The sequence below is a fragment of the Trichomycterus rosablanca genome, chromosome 3, assembly GCF_030014385.1.
Source record: "Trichomycterus rosablanca isolate fTriRos1 chromosome 3, fTriRos1.hap1, whole genome shotgun sequence".
Lineage (NCBI taxonomy): Eukaryota > Metazoa > Chordata > Actinopteri > Siluriformes > Trichomycteridae > Trichomycterus > Trichomycterus rosablanca.
In genome coordinates, this window is record NC_085990.1 from 12,549,972 (window position 1) to 12,569,186 (window position 19,215).

General features: G+C 37.9%; 2 protein-coding genes across 3 annotated transcripts in view; one reads left to right on the top strand and one right to left on the bottom strand.

Annotated features, from left to right (window-relative positions):
• The window catches only part of agap3 (ArfGAP with GTPase domain, ankyrin repeat and PH domain 3), a 285,199-nt gene extending 281,596 nt beyond the window's left edge, over positions 1-3,603 (top strand). For both annotated transcript variants that reach the window (XM_062992702.1, XM_062992701.1), the window contains exons 17-18: positions 141-396; positions 796-3,603. In XM_062992702.1, the coding sequence (XP_062848772.1) occupies positions 141-396; positions 796-1,011 (472 nt within the window). In that variant the 3' untranslated portion in view covers positions 1,012-3,603. The remainder of the gene's footprint in view (positions 1-140; positions 397-795) is intronic.
• A 5,636-nt stretch (positions 3,604-9,239) lies between these two features.
• On the bottom strand, positions 9,240-13,293 carry gbx1 (gastrulation brain homeobox 1). The gene is made up of 2 exons (XM_062991848.1): positions 12,658-13,293; positions 9,240-10,440 (listed from the first exon to the last, which is right to left on the bottom strand). The coding sequence occupies exons 1-2, from the start codon at positions 13,100-13,102 to the stop codon at positions 9,917-9,919; spliced, it is 969 nt and encodes a 322-aa protein (XP_062847918.1). The 5' UTR covers positions 13,103-13,293; the 3' UTR covers positions 9,240-9,916.
• Positions 13,294-19,215: the final 5,922 nt, after the last annotated feature.

A 19,215-nucleotide genomic window follows, 5' to 3' on the forward strand; every position in this document is an offset into this window, starting at 1 on the left:
CCACATGGAAAGGACTCGGATCACTCTACCTGGGAATCGAACCCAGGCCCTTCTTGCTGTGCCAAATTTCATCAAACAGAGATCGTAACAGTCTGAGTAACATGCCTCTGATGCTTGCTTTTAAATCTCTCCCCTCACAGAGAGGAGAAGGAGCGCTGGATCCGAGCTAAATATGAGCAGAAGCTCTTCCTTTTGGGTCTTCCTCAGTCTGATGTGCCCCTGGGGCAGCAGCTTCTGAGGGCAGTGGTGGAGGACGATCTGAGGATGGTGGTGCTGCTGCTGGCTCACGGCACCAAGGACGAGGTGAACGAGACTTATGGGGACGGCGACGGTCGAACAGCGCTGCACCTCTCCTGTGCCATGGCCAACGTGGTCATCACTCAGCTGCTTATATGGGTAAGTGCTCAGCTTATGTACTTTGAATTTGTTAGACTTTTTAGTTACATCCCAGTGAGTAAGGGCCAACACACAATTCCTTCAAGACGATTAAATCCAACAACCAAAAATTATGCTTGGAAGAGTTGAAGGTAAACGAGGAAGAGGATGGCCAGCAACAAGATGGATGGGTAATATTAGAGAAGCAGTAAATAAACCATTAAGAAGCCTGAAGACCCAAACTAAATAGATATTCGGGAAAAAAACGACACATATGGTTGCTACGAATTGATTTGACAGGACTTACTTAGTTGTTAACCATAAATGAACAAATATACACTTGATATTGCTAATTATATTGCTTTAATTAATAATTAATGGTAAACCCTTTTCCTCTCTTTCCGCTCCTCTTGCACACAGTATGGCGTTGACGTGAAGAGTCGAGATGCCCGTGGTCAGACCCCCTTGTCCTACGCCCGGCGAGCGGCAAGTCAGGAATGTGTCGACATCCTCGTTCAACATGGCTGCCCCTCAGACAGCGGCGGCACATCGACACCGACCGGCACGCGACACAACCCAAACGCCAACAACAACAACGGACAGTGCGAGCTTAATCGCAGCATTAGCATCATGTAGTTCTCGAACGCCATACTGTACGCCTTCAGTGTCCCAGTGCCAGAATACTGTGACCTTCCTGCCTTCAGCCATTTCCACAGCAACTTAGCGGTGTGCTGCTGTATTTGTTGTCACCATCCTGGTTAGCATTGTAGAAGTGGCCTATCTGTTAGCTATCGCTACTGTGTCAAGTCAGTTTGTGAATGCGGATGTGTCCTGTCAACCATAAAAGTCTGTTTAATCTGTGTAGAAGTGTGTCAAAGCCTTAAAGAGCTGATTAGGACTAAAGTTTTGCTAAAGGTTCATATTGCACACAAGAGTTCTCACTTTTGGAAGTGGTAGCCCTTCAGTAAAGGTACTGGACTGTTGATTAAAAGGTTAAGGGTTTAATCCCACCACTGACAAGCTGCCACTGTTGGGCCCTCACGTCAGGCCCTTAACCTCTAGTTGCTTGGATTTGTTTTCTGTCTGAACTGTCTGGATTTGGATAGAAGCATCATGTAAATTATAAGGTTTAGTACACGAGGGGCTGTTTTATTCAGTTTCTCGTGAATATAGAAGAGACCCTATGTACTGATTAGTAAAAACATGAACCTGCGCTCAGCTCGCCTGCCATTTTCAACCTTGTGTATAGCTCATCCAAGAATTTCTGTGTTCATCAAACTAGACGTCTGCCTAAGAATACCTCTTCAGTCTGCCAGTAAATAAAAGAGCCAGAGGAGCATGATTACCCAGAGCGGAGAATAATGTGCCATCATCAGGGCTTTGTGAGATGGATCTGAAGTGGTCTTCTGACTGTTTGACCCTGTGGTCTGTCTTCTGCATTTATATAGCTATAGAAAGTGAGAGATCTGTTAAGTGACCCAATGCTAGGTAATGTTTAACACTATATTTGCTCTGAAGGCTCGTTTACCTCCTCAGTACTCGAATATGCATCGACCAGGACTGCACGACAGATTAAATACAGACCTGTGAATGAATAGTAGTTTTCCTCTAACGACCTCATCTAATGCCATTCAGGTGCTCAGTGATTGAAGATGCTTTACTGATGTTGTTTCTTATGTAGGGACACCTACACTATATGACAAAAAGTATTGGGACAGCAGCGGATTTGGATGCACCGGGAAACACTGGGCGCGAGACAGGAACACCCTGCACAGGGTGCCAATTCATTGCAGGGCTTCAGCCGATAGTCGATAGCACCGAGTTGGAATCCAAGTGGTGGTGGGCTGGTGTAACAGACTGCTGTTACCCGAGCGCCGTCTGGAAAACATACCTTGTTCAGTCTTTTAATTGTAATATTACCTCCTATCATCCCTTTAGTCAATTAAATTTTTAATCATTTGCCTCAGTAGGACTCTTATCTGGTATTGTAAGTGTTTGTTTACATGAGCTGACCCAATATTTACATGCCAACTGTACTAAGTCTCAAGCTGATGTCCATCTACTTTAGATTAAGTTTACACCTAACCCATACCCATTCAGTTTCCAAGCAAAAATGTTTGTGTGTACAAAGTTTAATCAGGCTCAGTTTGCTTTTGTTTATCATTAGCCATGCTGGCATTTTTGTCAGATCTGATCTGACAAACAAACAGATTTATTCCATGTCCTGCTAATGTGCTGAAGGGGGAACAAGAGGATAACGTTTGTCCTGGATCAGTTTTAGTATTTGCTTTATACCGTGCAGTATTTTATGTTTGCTGTGCATTACGTGCATTACCTAGAGGCGTTTTCCCCTAATATGGAATGTCAGATAGGGCTTAACTTCACCAACATGGTACTGTATATGATACTGTATGGGCAGTATGAATTTTTGGACCCTGAAAAAAAAAACTTTTGTCCCCAATTTTTTTGTTTTTGGAAGTCCTGTGGATTTCTCCTGTCCATTTGATTAAGATTGACATCATCATCTGCATCACATGACGCTGGTCTCCGTATGATTTGTTAAAACTGCATTTATTTAAAAAAAAGACATATTTTAGTCATAACACTAAAAGCGGTAGGTTTAATGGATCATTTTGTCAGCAATTAAGATGTTTTAGGAGTTTTGATTCATTTATGACAAGGGATCATTGTGACAAGTACATTCGGTGTAGCTTTTACCACCAGGCTTATAGATCAAACTTCTTTTTTTATTCAAACTACTTTATCATGGTTTAATTCTTTATAAACTTTATCAGCTCATTTTTAGTTCCTGAGTCTGTCCTTAAAAACTATTAAGGAGAGAAATATCTTCTGGACCTGTTTGTGCATTCTCTTTTGCCACATCCTGCTTTTTAAGAGATTGCATTGCATTTTATCCCTCGTTTATTTTTTTTTCTTTTGGTACTTTGTGTTGGTCTCGGTGTGGCCGTTTTCACATAGCCTGACCGTCAAAGGTACTTTGTGTATAATGTACATTTGACATATTTATAAAAGCCAGATGTAAATATTGTTTTTCTCCGTTGGTGCTTTTTAAAATCCCTTTTATTTTGTTCTTTAAATTTTCCATTGTTTTTACAGTCCATTTTGAATGTAATGAAGTGACTTCATGAGAGTGTAGCTGTCGTTTGTTTGGATGCTTGGCTGACTATTGACATAATAAACTCTCCAATAAAATGATTTATACCATAATGTACATGTGTTTTTAATTATTAATGTACTCGTTATGGTAAAATACTCACTCACTTTCTTAACCGCTTATCCAATCAGGGTTGCGGGGGAGCCTGGAGCCTATCCCAGCTTTTCAATGGGCGCAAGGCACACAGTAACACCCTGGACGGGGCACCAGTCCATCGCAGGGCAGACACATACACACACACATTCATTCCCCTATAGGACAATTCTGTGTCTCCAATTAACCTGACTGCATGTTTTTGGACTGTGGGAGGAAACCAGAGCTCCCGGAGGAAAACCACACAGACACAGGGAGAACATGCAAACTCCACACAAAAAGGACCTGGACTGCCCCACCTGGACCTTCTTGCTACCCACTTAGCCACCGTGCCGCCCTACGGTAAAACAGTGGGTATTGATTAATCTCAAAAGTTGTGAATTTATCAAATAGACATTTTCACACACATTTAAGTATTAATTTAATCATCTTAAGCAACACCTTTATATTGTTGATGGTTACAATATGTATGGAGTCCAACCCAGAATCAAAGCACTGAAGTCACTGAAGCTTTGCCACTACAACACCACCATGCCTCCCAGCTCCAGTTTTTGCTTTGCATATTCATTTATATCCATAATATAAATGTAAACCAGAGTACCTGTGAAACCCATGCTGGGCTACAACATTTTACACCGACAGTAACTCTAGGTGGTAGCATTTGGGTTTTTTCAGGCTCCCAAGTGTTACAGAACATGATCATACATTCCATTCCCTACAATGCCACTGTCATACCTGGCTGGGAGCCAGGGCAAGTATAATTGGCCCTGCTGTCAGGGTCAAAGTGCCACTAAGCTGTAAGCTTTGCTCTTTTTCGAGCATGTTGATCTGCACAATGATGCTGCTGGGAGTCCAAAAGAGAATAACTGGCCTAATCTCAATATGGGAGGGGTAATGATTGAGTGTCCTTTGTTGATCTGTAGATTAAAAAAGGCTGCTATGCGTCAGGGGGGTCCCAGTCATGGCGGAGATCCTGACTACAACCAAGCTGGTGGAAAGCAGCTTCCCCTACAGTTAGGTACATAGCCGAGTTCTGCACACCACAGGTCCTCCCTTTCTCTCCTCCTGCCTTGTCCCAAATCTCGTGGCAACTCACCTTCTCCCTGCTGTTTGCCTTCACCTATCTCTCTTTCAGTCCCTCTTGGCTCTCCTTCTCTCTTCTCACAATCTCTGCCTGCTGTGCTCTCTGCATCCCTCTTCTCGTTCTCTCTCCTCCGCCCCCCCCCCCCCCCCCCCCTTCCTCCTCACGTTAATTTGCTTGAGAATGCATTAGCCGTAATGAGAGCCGAAGGCCGAGGGAATCCTCCAGGGTTCCATTAATCATTGCTCCTCAGACAGCCAACCTTGATTACAAGTGGCAAGAAATTCATTAGAGCCGCGCCTCTGACAACTTTTATCTCCGCCACTGGATCTGACTCATTAGGCAGCCAAATTAAGGCTATGATGGCCCTGATGAAATTCATCGCTTGTTTATCTTGTGCGATTCGATGCATCTGCCCATATTTTCAGGCTCGTGGGCATCCTCCCACCCACCCCAGCCTCGTACAAAGACACTCCTTAAGACTCAGGCCTCCTTTGCTGGAAAAAGGTGACTGATCCTTTTGTCTGCGACCAGGTTTGTTCTCCTGCACCGAAGGATAAGTTTTCCCGCCATGTGGGACTTGTTAGGTAATGATGAGAAATTGGCAATTCATTTAAAGATATATTTAGAGACATAAGTGTCTGTGTCATGACCAGCATGGTGACGCAGCAGATACTGTTTAAGCTGTACAACTCCAGGGTTCCAGATTTTATCTTTGCTTCTAAAATATTAAAAGCATGTAGGATTATTTGTAATTTTTACCCTCTTTAAAAAACATGCCATCAGGTAGTAAGTGTGCGAATGGCAGAGCATGTGATGTAATGGACTGACCTTGGCACCCAGTGTTTCAGTGATAAATTCATTACTGAAGTTAAGTGTGTCGTGTCAGAAATAGTGAGCACTAGGTGTTTTTTAATAGGGGCTCAACACACTTTATTTGCTTGCTGTGTGATAGTGGTTTTCTCACTGCTCCCTTGGGGGAAGAAACACTAGGAAATAACATCCTGCATGTGTGTTTTGGTAATAGCTTCCTATCACTAACAATGACACACTAGCAATTAAACAATCAACCTAGTTGTGCTAATTAGTATGCTAATAAAAGCCGCAATGAAATGAAAAGAACCCAAGGGAGGTTTTTCTTCATCATATTTTGATCAACAGTTTGCATAATATTTGTTTTCCTTGTTTGTTTATTCCATGCCAATTCTTACCTATAAATTGTGTTGAACTGTATTTGTTGATTTTCCTCATTAGAACAAAATGGGACCAATTAAACACAGGTTTGTCACCATTTTTGTTAATATGCTGCAGAAGATGCTTTAATGTAGTCTGTGTTGCAGTTCAGGTTATTTTTTTATATAAATACAATTTTATTATTATATATTATTATAAAAATAATACATTGTTATTATAAAACTATTATTTTATGACTGTATGATTTCTATAAAATCTATAATTATATAAATATATTAATTGTTAGATCTTGGAGTATATCTACCAAACCTATCCTTACATTGTAAAAGATAAAACATATAGGATGGGGAGTGGGCAAGATGGTCTGTATCTGTGGCTACCCCAGGCTAGGTAACCTGGGCAAAAACAAACAGGTAACTGGTAATATTTAATCAGTTAGCATAAAGAGCCAATCCACCTGCCTGTTAACTATGTATTCATGTGTGTTTGTGGTGTGGCTTTGGTGAATTTCTTTGTTTGGTGAGATTTAAAACTGTATGCTTTAGCTACAAACAGCTTCTTTAAAACTCATGTACATTCCATTTAAAGCATTGTTATTGGTAATTTATGTTTCTTTCAGAATTCAGGAGTAAATTATTGTTACACTCTCAAAAAAGAAATTCAAGGTTCAAATGTTGTCTCTGTGTTGGTTCTCTCAAGGGTGTAAGGTTTGTACCTCCAGTAGTAAAATTATACTGTAAAATAAAAATCCACTGTAAAATATACAGAAAGACCAATTTTCCGTTGCCAGTTCATTTCCATGTACAGTGTCTCCCAAAACACCGAAAAACCTGAAAAACGCCAGCAGTGCCTGTGGTACCTCGTTTTTACCAGCTCTTATTTCCCTATGCATGGTTAATATAGAAATCAAATCTGCATGCTTGGAGTGGTACAGTAACTAATGCCATCCCTTCCATTCAGACAGCAGAACCAATACTGCTGCTTTGCCTACGAGGCCACAGGTGGCTGCAACAGTTATAGGAATCACCTGTAATCTCTCTGATAAGATAAATGTTTTTATGTTTTCAACTGGACTTCCACAGTGTTGTTTTTCACAGCTATATGAAGTTTAGTTTTTAAATCTTACCCGAAAATGATACTGCCGCGTCCTGACCTGCAAAGTGCCCGATTAATGAACACTGTACATTCTACTTGTAATACTCTCTCTTATTAAACTTTTTATGTATATATTATATTAAATATTGTATTATATTATATTAAATAACATAATATAATAATAATATAAATATTATATTAAATAATAAATATTAATATATTTAATAATATAATGCTAATATATATAGAGATACATGGTCAAAAACATTTTGGTAACGGGATATATTTTTTAATTACTATATATATATACTATACTATATATACTAGTACTATATATATATATATATATATTAAAAACATTATTTGCATTTCTCTTATATATTTATTTAATATAAATAAATAAATATAAATATATTTATTTGCATTAATTTATAATTGTATTACTCTTGAAAGATTTCCTTTTTTCAAATCTTTTTTAAACATGAAACCTTATTTACCAGGTTTTGTATATTACACAATTTGTGTAGCTGATAATTCGTTGTATTTATATTTACATCCCTTATTTTTAAAGAAAGAAACCCCACGATGATATTTTTACGCTTGTTTGCTGATGTCTATTTATTTAATACCATATTCACTGCTGCGTTACACTGAAATCACCCAAAGACCATTTTGTCTTATTAAATAAAATCCTTTACAGCACTGCTCGGCTCGTTGTGTATCATCTAACTTTAATGCTTCATTTAGAGTGGATTTGACATTTGGTCTATTTTAACATCGTCTGTTCTGTGTTATTTATTTATATATTTAGGGGTTAGTTATTTGGAAAAATAATACATACCATAAAATCAACAGGTTACACAATTATAGCTAATAAATAAAATAAAAATATTATTGCAAAATTATTGCAAATTATAATTTCGTTCCATTTACCATATATAATATTTTAGTTTGTTATAAGTTTGGGTAACCATATCGCACATCTAAAATAATAAGCTACGTTGTGATATTTTTAACTGATGGCATAGTACATTTATCTTCTAAACCTTTTGTTGCCTTGCCAGTCAAACTGTCCATCTTTGTTTTAAAAATGCTCACATGAATACTGTCAAAAATGAGATATTTGCATATACGCCTGGAGTAAAGACCCCCAGCATGGTACTGAAGAGAGAGAGAGAGAGAGAGAGAGAGAGAGTGATTGATGTTGAAGATCATTACTGTTAGGTGAATATGACCAGTGTAGAGATTCATCACTCTTCTCTCTGACAACATGGCCTCCTAAAGAGAGACAAATGGGTCTCACATTCATTAACAAAACCTTAGACTCTCTTCTACCCCTCCTTTACTTGCAAAAAATCATCACAAAACATTGCGCAAATATTTGTAAGTGTTTTCTGTGTAAGATAAAAGTGTTATTAGAAACATTCCTACTTCTTACAATCCTGGTAAGAAAAACTTCCTCTTAACTTTCACCTTCTTCCTGTACCTTTTTTTCATTTTAATTTTAAATTAGGTGAGACAGATATACAGAAATTAACTTGCCAGCTTAAAAACTTCAAAAGCCAGAAACACACTATTTTATTTATATTTTTAGGAAAATGGAAGGCTAGTACCAAAGTAAAACTTTTGTTCAGTTATCACTATATAAGTTTTTGGTTTATTGATTTTATGTACATGACCATGTAACTTGTTAGTTTGAATTAAAATCTAGTAATTTGCTAAACATTTAGCAGGTGTATTTAAATTACTAGCACTTCAAAATTATGTTTCATATAAATAAAGTATTTAATAAATTCCTGGACATTTTCAGCTAAGATCAAATAGATAGAAAATTAAATGTCAAAGTTGATTTGAAAAATTAAAAAGCAGTAAAAATGGTAATAGTAGATGTTGCGTAAAGCAAACCGGATCATTATTTTTACAATTTAATTAAAGGCATGATTGCATCTTTATAATAAGAAAAGTAATCATAAAACACCCTACGCATTTGAATCAATTTAATTATATTTTAATGATAATTTGACTTTTTTAATGATTTGCAAAATTTTCTACCACTGCAAATAGAGTTGAATTTTCTTGAACAGAATGGAGATATTTCTTATTATATAGGCTATAAATATGAATACAAAAATATGTTTTTGCTATTGATGTTGTAAAGTTAAAACAAATCCTTGTTCTCGTTCTGACTAACCACACCAAGCATGTTAAAGAAATATCAATTAATCTATTGGTTAATTACAGGCTACGTCATCTTGCCTAATTTAAGGCTTGATGGACCCCATTATTCATAATTAGCCCAATAACTGTTCGCGAATATAATTATGCCTAAATAGGCGTTTATTTGAAAAGGATCACATTTTCTCTCTGTGCATAAATTCAAACTTAAAAAACAAACTTGGTTAAAGAGTGTCAGGCACTCTTCTCATGATTTATTTCAACCATCCACCTGATTATTTTACCACAAATAAAGCGTCTCTAAAGACCAGAATGATGTGTGAACACATGCAGAAAAGCAAACAAAAAACAAACAAAACAAAAAAGAATGGTAAACATATAAACAACAAACAAGTATGTAAGCAACATGCAGATCAACTAAACATCAACTGATAAATAGTTTTAAAAAGGTCCGTTTTAAGAATCTCCTTTCATAGTGCACATGTGCGTGTCATTGGACACATTTTAATATTTACAAAATATATACAAAGCAATAAATTAAATACAAGGACAAGTTATAGGATCAGGGAATGTGGAAATAATAAGGGGAAGATAACGCAGTGTTAGAAAACATCTAGTTCGAATAAATCCGTCTAGATGCGTGGGCTCATTATTTATTAATTCCCTTGTTTTGTGCTTCAGTTCATGCAGTTATTTTTATGCATTATTTGTGCAGAGTTCTGCTCAGTTCACGGCCGGGTTCCTTGCTCGATCTGCTGGTGCTGACTCCTGACGGCGAAGCGGTTCACATGCACCGGGATGGGCACCACGATTTTTGGGTTGCGCACGGGCTCACCGGAGCGGCTGTTCACGTTCCCCGCTTTTATGCGCTTCCACTTGGCACGTCGGTTCTGGAACCAGATCTTGACCTGAACCTCGCTGAGCTTCAGCGCGTGCGCGATCTGAGAGCGCTCGGTTAGAGAAAGATACTTCTTACAGTGGAACTCCTTCTCCAGCTCCAGCAGCTGCTCGCTGGTGAACGCGGTCCGTCTCCTCCTGCTCTTCCCGGCCGAAGCTCCAGCTGGAGCAGCTGAGGTGGAGCTCAGGGGTTCGTGTAAACCCGCTTTCAGTTTGTTCTTGGAGACGCAGGAGTGACCGTCTGAGAAACTTTCATTCTCGCTGTCTGCTGAACTGTCCTCACGCTCACTACACGCAGCCTCCGCCGCCTTCAGGTCCAGCTTCTCATCGTCTGAGCTGTACAGTTTGGTCTCACCTACCAAAAAAATGAAAAATAAAAATTATGCATAGGTCTATACGTTCATATTTAATGTAAGTGCTTCGGTTATGGTTAATAGCGTGCATCTTTTCGATTGCTGCTATATTTTTTTTTAACAATATTACACAATGAACAGGGCGCCAAATCATCAACGCATTCTCACATTTATTGACCCACATCAGGAGCCAATTAGAGCAGCCACAGATAACCTGGCATGATTTGCATGTTTTTGGAAGATGCGAGAAAACCGGAGTATCCCCATGAAACCAACACAGACCCAGAAACAACATGAAGCCAAGTCCCCAGAACACATGTTGCTTTGCAGCACCGACTCCCACACTCTGCCAGCTGTGCCAATGTGCCACCACCTTGATTTTTTTTCTCTTCTACCTTAAGCTATCTTCTCACAGCAGTGATTTACACGTGTCTGCTTTAATTTACTAGCTGTTGCTTAAAGCAGCAGTACGTAACTTTAGAAAATATTAACACCTCTGTAATGCAACTTGCAAAAAATCATTTGGTGTCAGCACTCCTCTTACTGTCTGCACATTAATTTATATACAAGTCAGTAAATGTTGCTTTTATGGCATCAATCTGTGATAAAATAAGCTGTTCAAGTCAAAAGACTTGACCTGACACGGCTGCCATTTATTTCAGTTTTAGGCTTTATACTACAATTCACAGATACACAGAGCCAACATGCTTATAAGGGTTTTTTTTTTCAACCCACTTGAAATAAGAAATACTATTTCTATTTCTGTTACCAGCAAAGGTTACATAATGCAGCTTTAATTTAATAATATTACTGTAACCAATTACAACTTCTCTGTACTTTGTTTGCATTGTATTCAGGGTGAATAGGTCATTATTTTGTTAGAACCCTCAAATTTAGCGAAACTTCACCCAAAAAAGTGTAAAATAATTACAGAATATTTAACACAATGTTATTTGTGTCAAATGTTAAACCAAATTCATCTCCAAAAAACTTTTGAATGTGATAATACCGACAGTCCTTAATTCTCAGTGATGAATCAACGTCAAGACGTGAACTAACACATTTCATAAAAAACCTTTGTTTGATTACATTCTACAATATTTATATAAGTACCAGTTTTAACAAAACAGCAGAGAAATCTAGAAATGTGTTGGACTAGAATCCATGTTGTGCACCCCTATCATAGAGGAATCCTCATAGAGGTTTGGCTCCTTAAACACTGTAAAGCTAATATTGTTGCTGTAAGAGCTGGAGAATTATTTCCAATATTTTTATGAACGTATTTCTCTGTGGTTAAAAAAACAATTGATGTAATTTTGGCAAAATAAACTGAAAGCTCTCAGTGGCATTGCTCTAAAACTTTTCTAGATGCCTTGAGTCTATAAGGCGCCTACAATAAACAGCAAAACCTTCTGTATTAAATAAACTTGTAATGAATTTAAATGAAGCCATGACGTTTAAGACTGGCATCATTTCAGTGTGACATAATCAGTGCAGTGATCTTATGACCAACTGCTTGTATTAATTTTATGGACTTTATTTTATTTCTAAATCCACAATATTTGGCTATATGCTCAAAATATTCAGTTCTTTGACCTGTAAGCACTTGACTGTTACCTGAATAAACATTTTGTATGCACTGAATGCTCTGCACTTTACAGTACTAACTTTGCAAACTGTTATGAAGTGAGGTTCTTAAATAAAAAGAAAATAATGCACTGCAGTGTAACATTTCTGTGTTAACCTACAAGATCTAATTACTTAATGGTACTGATTTAAATTCAATAATTCACATGTGCATTACAAGTGTGTTTTGTTGTACTTAATTACCTACTAAACTTTACTAAAGTCTAAAATTGACACCTATTTAAATGTTTTTTTTTTGTTTTTTTTTCACAAACAAGTTTTAAAATATATAGGCTATCCAGACACCCCAGTTGAGGAACAGTTTGGGTGAAAATGCAAGTTTTCAATTCATCTTGATTAAAACACTTTAGATGTTATAAATTATGGGTACATCATTTTTTTTCCTTCTTTTACTTGTACTAAACTAATGTTTTAGAACTGACACTTTCTGTTTCATTATTGATGCAACCCAACAGGTAGGAAAAACTCAACAGCATAATTTTTAATCTTCTCCAGAACAAAAGAACATTTATTTTAATGACATTACATTTCACTGCAGTGATTTCCATTAGAAGATGTTCTGTGGCACCCACCTGCTACTGTCTGAAAACTTTCGGAGAAGTTGAGAAGCTCGACTGTCTTGTCCCGAGCGTGCAGCTCCTCATGCGGGCTCTCCTGCCTCCTGATCGCCGCGTCCGCGCTTAACCGGGGTCCGCTCATGTCCTGAGGCGGGTAGAAACCATCCGCGGGCTCCGAGAAGCTGGGCAGGGTGGTGGTGAGGGCGACCATGGAGGGCATGCCCTGACCCAAACTGGCGCAAAACGTGTTGGTTAACCTGCTGGCGAATGAGGCTAGCGGTGCGAGGGGAGGAATGGCTGAGGGTAAGGGCGAGTGAGACAGGGCTTGCGGGATGACCAGCGGCCGATATGGCATGAACATGGGGTAGCCTGTGTAGAGTAAGTGGCCCGGCCGCGGCTGCGGAGTGCCGATTAACGAGTCTATCGAGAACGCCGTGCCCGGTCCGCTCGGCCTCTGCATGCTGAAGTTTTTGAGTTCAAAGTTTGCGTGGTATAAATCCAGAATTACAAGAAATCTGCTCAAAAATCCGTTCCTCTGCACCGATTATTCGCACCGCCGTGCCACTTTCGGAGACTTTCCAAAGGCTTTTTGTGTCACCTCTGAAACTCAGTGCTGCTCTTTCTCTCTCTCGATTTGTCACATACTGAGACATAAACACTGGCAACACACACCTCTTTCTTACTTCCCACTCTCTCTCTCTCTCTCTCTCTCTCTCTCTCTCACACACACACACACACACACACACACACACACACACTCTCTCTGAGTGCGCCAGCGCTCATCATCAACACAAGAGGATAGAAGGGGGCGTCTCCGTGGAGACTCATCCATCTTCCTCAAATTACGCTTCATTTCCTCATTCAGGGCCCTTTTTGGCGCTGCTTTCCCAGTAGATGCCAAACAGACGGGTCAAGTCCCCCCTCTCAGGCTCCTACAATGGCCCGGTCCACATTGAGTGAGATGAGCAAGGGCTTCACCGTGGCCGCTCCCTAATCGCTGACCACACCGACCCGATCAAGCCATTCGTAATTTTGATTGATGACAAGCAATTACTTTGTATTCAAGAAGAGACGCGCAACAAACGGCGCTCTTTTTGTCTCAACCTGGGGGCCGATGGCACCGCAGATGTTTTGGCCCTCTTGTTTGTATGTGTGAGGGGGGCTTTTCTCTTCCACAGGGGCTAAACGGTAAAATGTTGGCCTCCTAAGTGCACCACAATGAGCCCCTGGAGAGACTTTCTTGATGGAATTACATTTACAACAAGGGTTAGCGACATTTTCAGACCCGACGTTTTGAGTGGGCATCCAACAAGCAGCGGGTCAAAGGTGTCTGAAATTGAGGAAAGAAAAAAGTAGTTACATTACATTATTTTAAATGCAAAGACCATGTGAGACTTTAAATATTATTTAACAATAATATAAATAATTTCATAATTTATTTGGTCCTCCAAATGAATTACAGAAGTACCAGGCAAAAGTAAAATTATCTCTCAAATTGCAAGAGAGCCATAAATTCTTCACTGTTGCACATTTGTGGCTAAATTAAATAATTATTAATAAAATTACATAAATAATTATACATTTCAGCCAAAATAACCAATCTTCAGCCTGACTATACTATTGCAAACTGATGCTTATTATTGCAAAATGGCTTGAAGCATATGTTTCACTGTCAACCTAAATTATTTAGAGCTGTCAGACAGATTTAGTATTTTTTTTTATTATTAAATGACTTTATGACTTTACAAACGTTCACAAAGTGTTCTCCTATTTGTAACATCTAGAGAGTAATAGATAGATAGATAGATAGATAGATAGATAGATAGATAGATAGATAGATAGATAGATAGATAGATAGATAGATAGATAGATAGATAGATAGATAGATAGATAGATAGATAGGTACAATAGAAAAAATTATTAAGTAAATAAAAGACTCAATTAAAAATGATTAATTAAATAGGCTCAAGGTGCATAAGAAATATTAAGTAAGTATTGCAGTACAATGTTGGTAGGAATAAATATATATGCAATATGTAATATAATAGAAAAATTACAAAAGTGTCTTGACATTAAGTGTACAGAGATGTGCAATGACAAACATAAAATAAAAATTTCCAAAAGTTACATACTGCAGCTTTAATCTAAGTGTGGAAGTGTTTTTAGAAATTGAATGATCTATTATCCTTTCTAGCAGCTCACGTCCAAAATAACTAGTGTTGGACAGTAGTTTTGTCATTAAGATCGAAACTTGGTGCGCTCGTTTTCACCTAAGTGGCCTATTCATTTAATGGCTGATCATTTGAACAGTTGATGCCAGTTCAGTACTGGGACTGATTGGGCACAGTGGAGTGAAGGGCCACAGCTCTCCGACTGATTAAACATCACCTCCGACTCTGATTGGACCCCACATGCTAATTATTCTTAAAAATGCTAATGACTGCATTCAGGAGCCGTGCTCTTTGATCTATTGAAAGCAGACCCTCACTTACCCCCTCTCACGCCTACCCCCTCCACCTCTCTGTCTATCAAAACGATGGCACTTTTCTCAACCTTGCCAGAATAAAATCAATTCCACTTTATCTCTCATTTAACAGATTTGTGAATTTCATTTCACTTCACTTTTGTCAGCTGCTTTATCCTGGTCAGAGTCGCGGCTGAAACACTGGGCACAAGGCAGGATTAAACCCGTACAGGGTGCCAGCAGATCGCAAGGCACATCTGTGGCGGGGCCTGAAGATGGCAGTTCACCCAGTGGAGCTTAAGAGTAGCTGCCATAAAGAAGGGGGTATACAAGAATATACAGTAAGATATATACTATATGGCCAAGAAACGTATTTGGGCACCTGACCATGAGCTTGTTATACGTCCAATTTCAAAAACAAATGCTATTTAAATAGAATGACGTCTATGTGATCTTTTTGGTTATTATAACATCACTTTTCTGAGAAAATGCTTGAGATTTTGAAGTATGTCTGTGGGAATCTGTGCCTATTCAGTGAAAAAAGCATCGGCTGGACACTGGTATTTGTCAAGAAAGCCTCAATTGATATTTCAATTCATTCCAAAGCTGTTCAGTGCATGGGACTGAGGTCAGGGCTCTGTGCCAAGCTTTTCTTCATGTCTTTATAGATCTTGCTTTGTGCACAGTGGAACAGGAAAGGGCCTTCCCTAAACTGTTGCTGCAAAGTTTGAGGCATAAAATCTTATTCATATAATTGATTTATTGCACCTGTTAGCAACTATTGTGGCTGAAACACACCCATTCAATAATTAAAAGAGTGTCTAAATACATTATTACAAAAATATGTAAATCAAATTAAATTAAATAATTTAGTAATTCAGTAATTGCACAGTAATTTTTTTGCCACTCTAGAATCTTGGATTTTGTTAAAAATTACAAAAATAATTATAATTATTATAATTGTTATTATTATTACTATTATTGTAGCTGTTAATTGTGTTTTAATGCCACTTTAATTAGGGTTGCGGTGGGTCTGGTGCCACCAGGATAAAGTGAGTGCATGGTAGAAATTTGACAGGGCTTTAATCTATCTTGACAACTGATCGATAATAATTAATAACATACTAAGTGCAAGGTTGGCTAAATGTCTAACAATAATACAACGTTTGGGCCATGTTAAAACGCCACACAAGTCTAGGTTTAAAATCTAAAACTTAGCCTGGAGTGGTGATCCTGAAAACCTTCTGATTATAAAGTGCTGTAAATTTGATTCCGACCCCTGTGAACAGTGTGGATGCACTGTTCATGTGGATAGTGTTTCTCCAAAACATCCTGTCTTCTGTTTGGGTCTTCAGGATTTTTAATGCCTCGTTCATTGTTTATCTAATTGTATCCACCCATCTTGTTAGGATTATGATGTTGGTTCTTCATTTGTGCGAGGTTATGTAAATCCCACAATTTTATGTTGTTAATGCTAATAACAGTAATGTCTATGCTGAGATCCTCGTTCCTCGTTATTATTTGTAAGATGTTTACTTTAGCCATGACAAAAAAGACATTGCTTTTTTTCTGGGCTTGAGAAGATATGCCTCAAAAGGAACCAAATTTTTAGAAAAATAGTTGCTGCAATTTACCCCTCTTGCCAGAGAGCAGGGCCAGATATGTACTTCAATGTTGGCTATATCAAAATAGTCAGTGTGACCAACCACTATGATAATGTTATAAAACTCATACTGTATGTAAATGTACAATTATAGATCTTTGTTCATAAGTAAATAAAAATGTTCAGATAATTTATTCACTCCAAAATTTTATTAGAACACAGCTCAATCTTCCAAACAGAAATATAAGTTTAAAATCCAGAGCCCCCCCTTGTGGCCTATTCTATATACAACGTGCTAAGCACAAATCCAGCCATCACTAAACACTGTAATGCAAAGGAAAAATACAATGTAAATAAACATTACATGTTTAAACCATTATTAATTCTTTATTCTTAAGAAATCTGATATTTGAGATTATATACAAAACATATCCTACATTAAAAAGTCTTTAATGCATTAAAATCAAGAAAAATTAAAAGCTGTATCTGAAGGACCTTTATATACTTATGAAATCTATTTCATATATGAATTTCAGTGAAATGTATATTTTATTTCACCAAAACACTGACCATGATGAAGCCTTGGTAAAATTAATGACAATTAATGAATAAATAAATGATTTCTGTTGGTCCTAAAATGCATCTGACTATATGTATAAATGTTCTCTCAGCAGTTTGGGTTTTCCCCCCGACCTTGGCGACAAATGTTGTTTTTAACTGACATACTTAAACTACCCCTATTTTCATGTACACAGAGATTTAAATCACCAGCTATTGTTAATCACAACTAACAATGAAGTAAAATGCCATGCAACAATACGAAACTTTTGACACTATCAAATGAATGATCTTAGCTTTTCCATGTCTTTTTTGAGCTTGAATAATTTCAGACAACCCACAACAGGCAAAAAAGGCATGTATTCCAATTATTCAGACTCATAAAAAGAACAGTTACATAAATCATAAAAACCTCCAGAACTCTCATGTTCCTTTAGCTGTATGAGCTCATGTAGAATGTATTCTCATTTCTGGTGGGAAAAAAGCAGTTTTTCATAACAAAAATTGTTCTTTTAAAGAGCGCAAAACAACAAATGCTTGAGGGAATGAATATTAGCTTCAGAATAACCAAATCTACAAAATCCTTTCCCATCAGTCTTATAAACATGCTTTCTAAAGCCATAATTACTCTACGATTACACACATCCAATCAGCATTTAATCCTTCATGAAGAAGACGTATGTGATCAAAGTCAAACATGTCACATCCATGCACCCTACCGTCAGTGCTGAATGATCTTTAAAGAGTCTCATTTAAAGTAATTTCCATTTCCTCATTCAGCAAAGCAACTTGCCTCCAGCTGCGCAATAAAAAGTTAAAGGTTTTACTCAAAAACCCAACAAACAACCAACTCTGCCAGTGCTGGGGGTCTGTACTCATAACCTTCCAATGACTAGTGCAATATAACAGAATCTGAAAACATGATGACACCTTTGTGGCTACACTAAATGTTTTACATGAACTTTTTAATGAAATAGACAGAATGCACATTTGAGGTTATACAGTAAGCTCTAGATTAATTGGCACTCTTAGAAAAGTTGAATAACAAAGATCAAAGAACTAATTTGCAAATAAAGTACAAAACATAAACTTCACATAGTCATTAAGTTTACATATTTGGAAGCATGTGCTTAATTCAAATTTGATGTGTGCAACATGTTTACAACTGTTACTTCACCTCTTCCTTTTAACAACACTTAAAAATCTTAATAACAATTTGATGGAATTAATACACCAATTAAATAAGTTTTAAAGGTGGACTGCAGTCAGGCCAGTCTAGCACCCACACCTTTTGATTATGCAACTATGCTGTAATAAAATGCAGAATGTGAACATCTGTGAGGCAGCATGAAGCTACAAGACTCTAAATTATTTATAGGATTTTAACATCATGTTTTACCCAATTTGATTACATTCATTACAGGACAGGTATTTACTGGTTACACAAGATTTATCAATTCAAGATTTTAATGTCAAACACAGTCATGGACAAAGTAGTATTTCCAATTCACCTCACTTGCAGGTCTTTGAACTGTGGGAGGAAACCGGAGCTCCCGGAGGAAACCCACACAGACACAGGGAGAACATGGAAACTCCACACAGAAAGGACTGGGCCACTCCACCTGGAAGTCGAACCCAGGACCATCTTGCTGTGAGGTGACAGTGCTACCCACTGAGCCACCATGCCGCTCTTCCAAAACTACTGCATTTTTAACCTTAGTGTTAAGTAAATAAACATGTCTATTGATTTTTTAAGGCAGCACCTGTTTCTAGTTTTAAACAAGATCATCCAGCTCACCAGAATACAGTCACACCAGTCTACCACCAATCGTATGGCTAAAATTGGAACACGGACTGTAATATTTGCAGTAATTTTGGTTTAACAACTGACATGCAGAAAGTCACATGGGGGGTCTGTCAATTTGGACCTTCATGTTTACATTCCTAA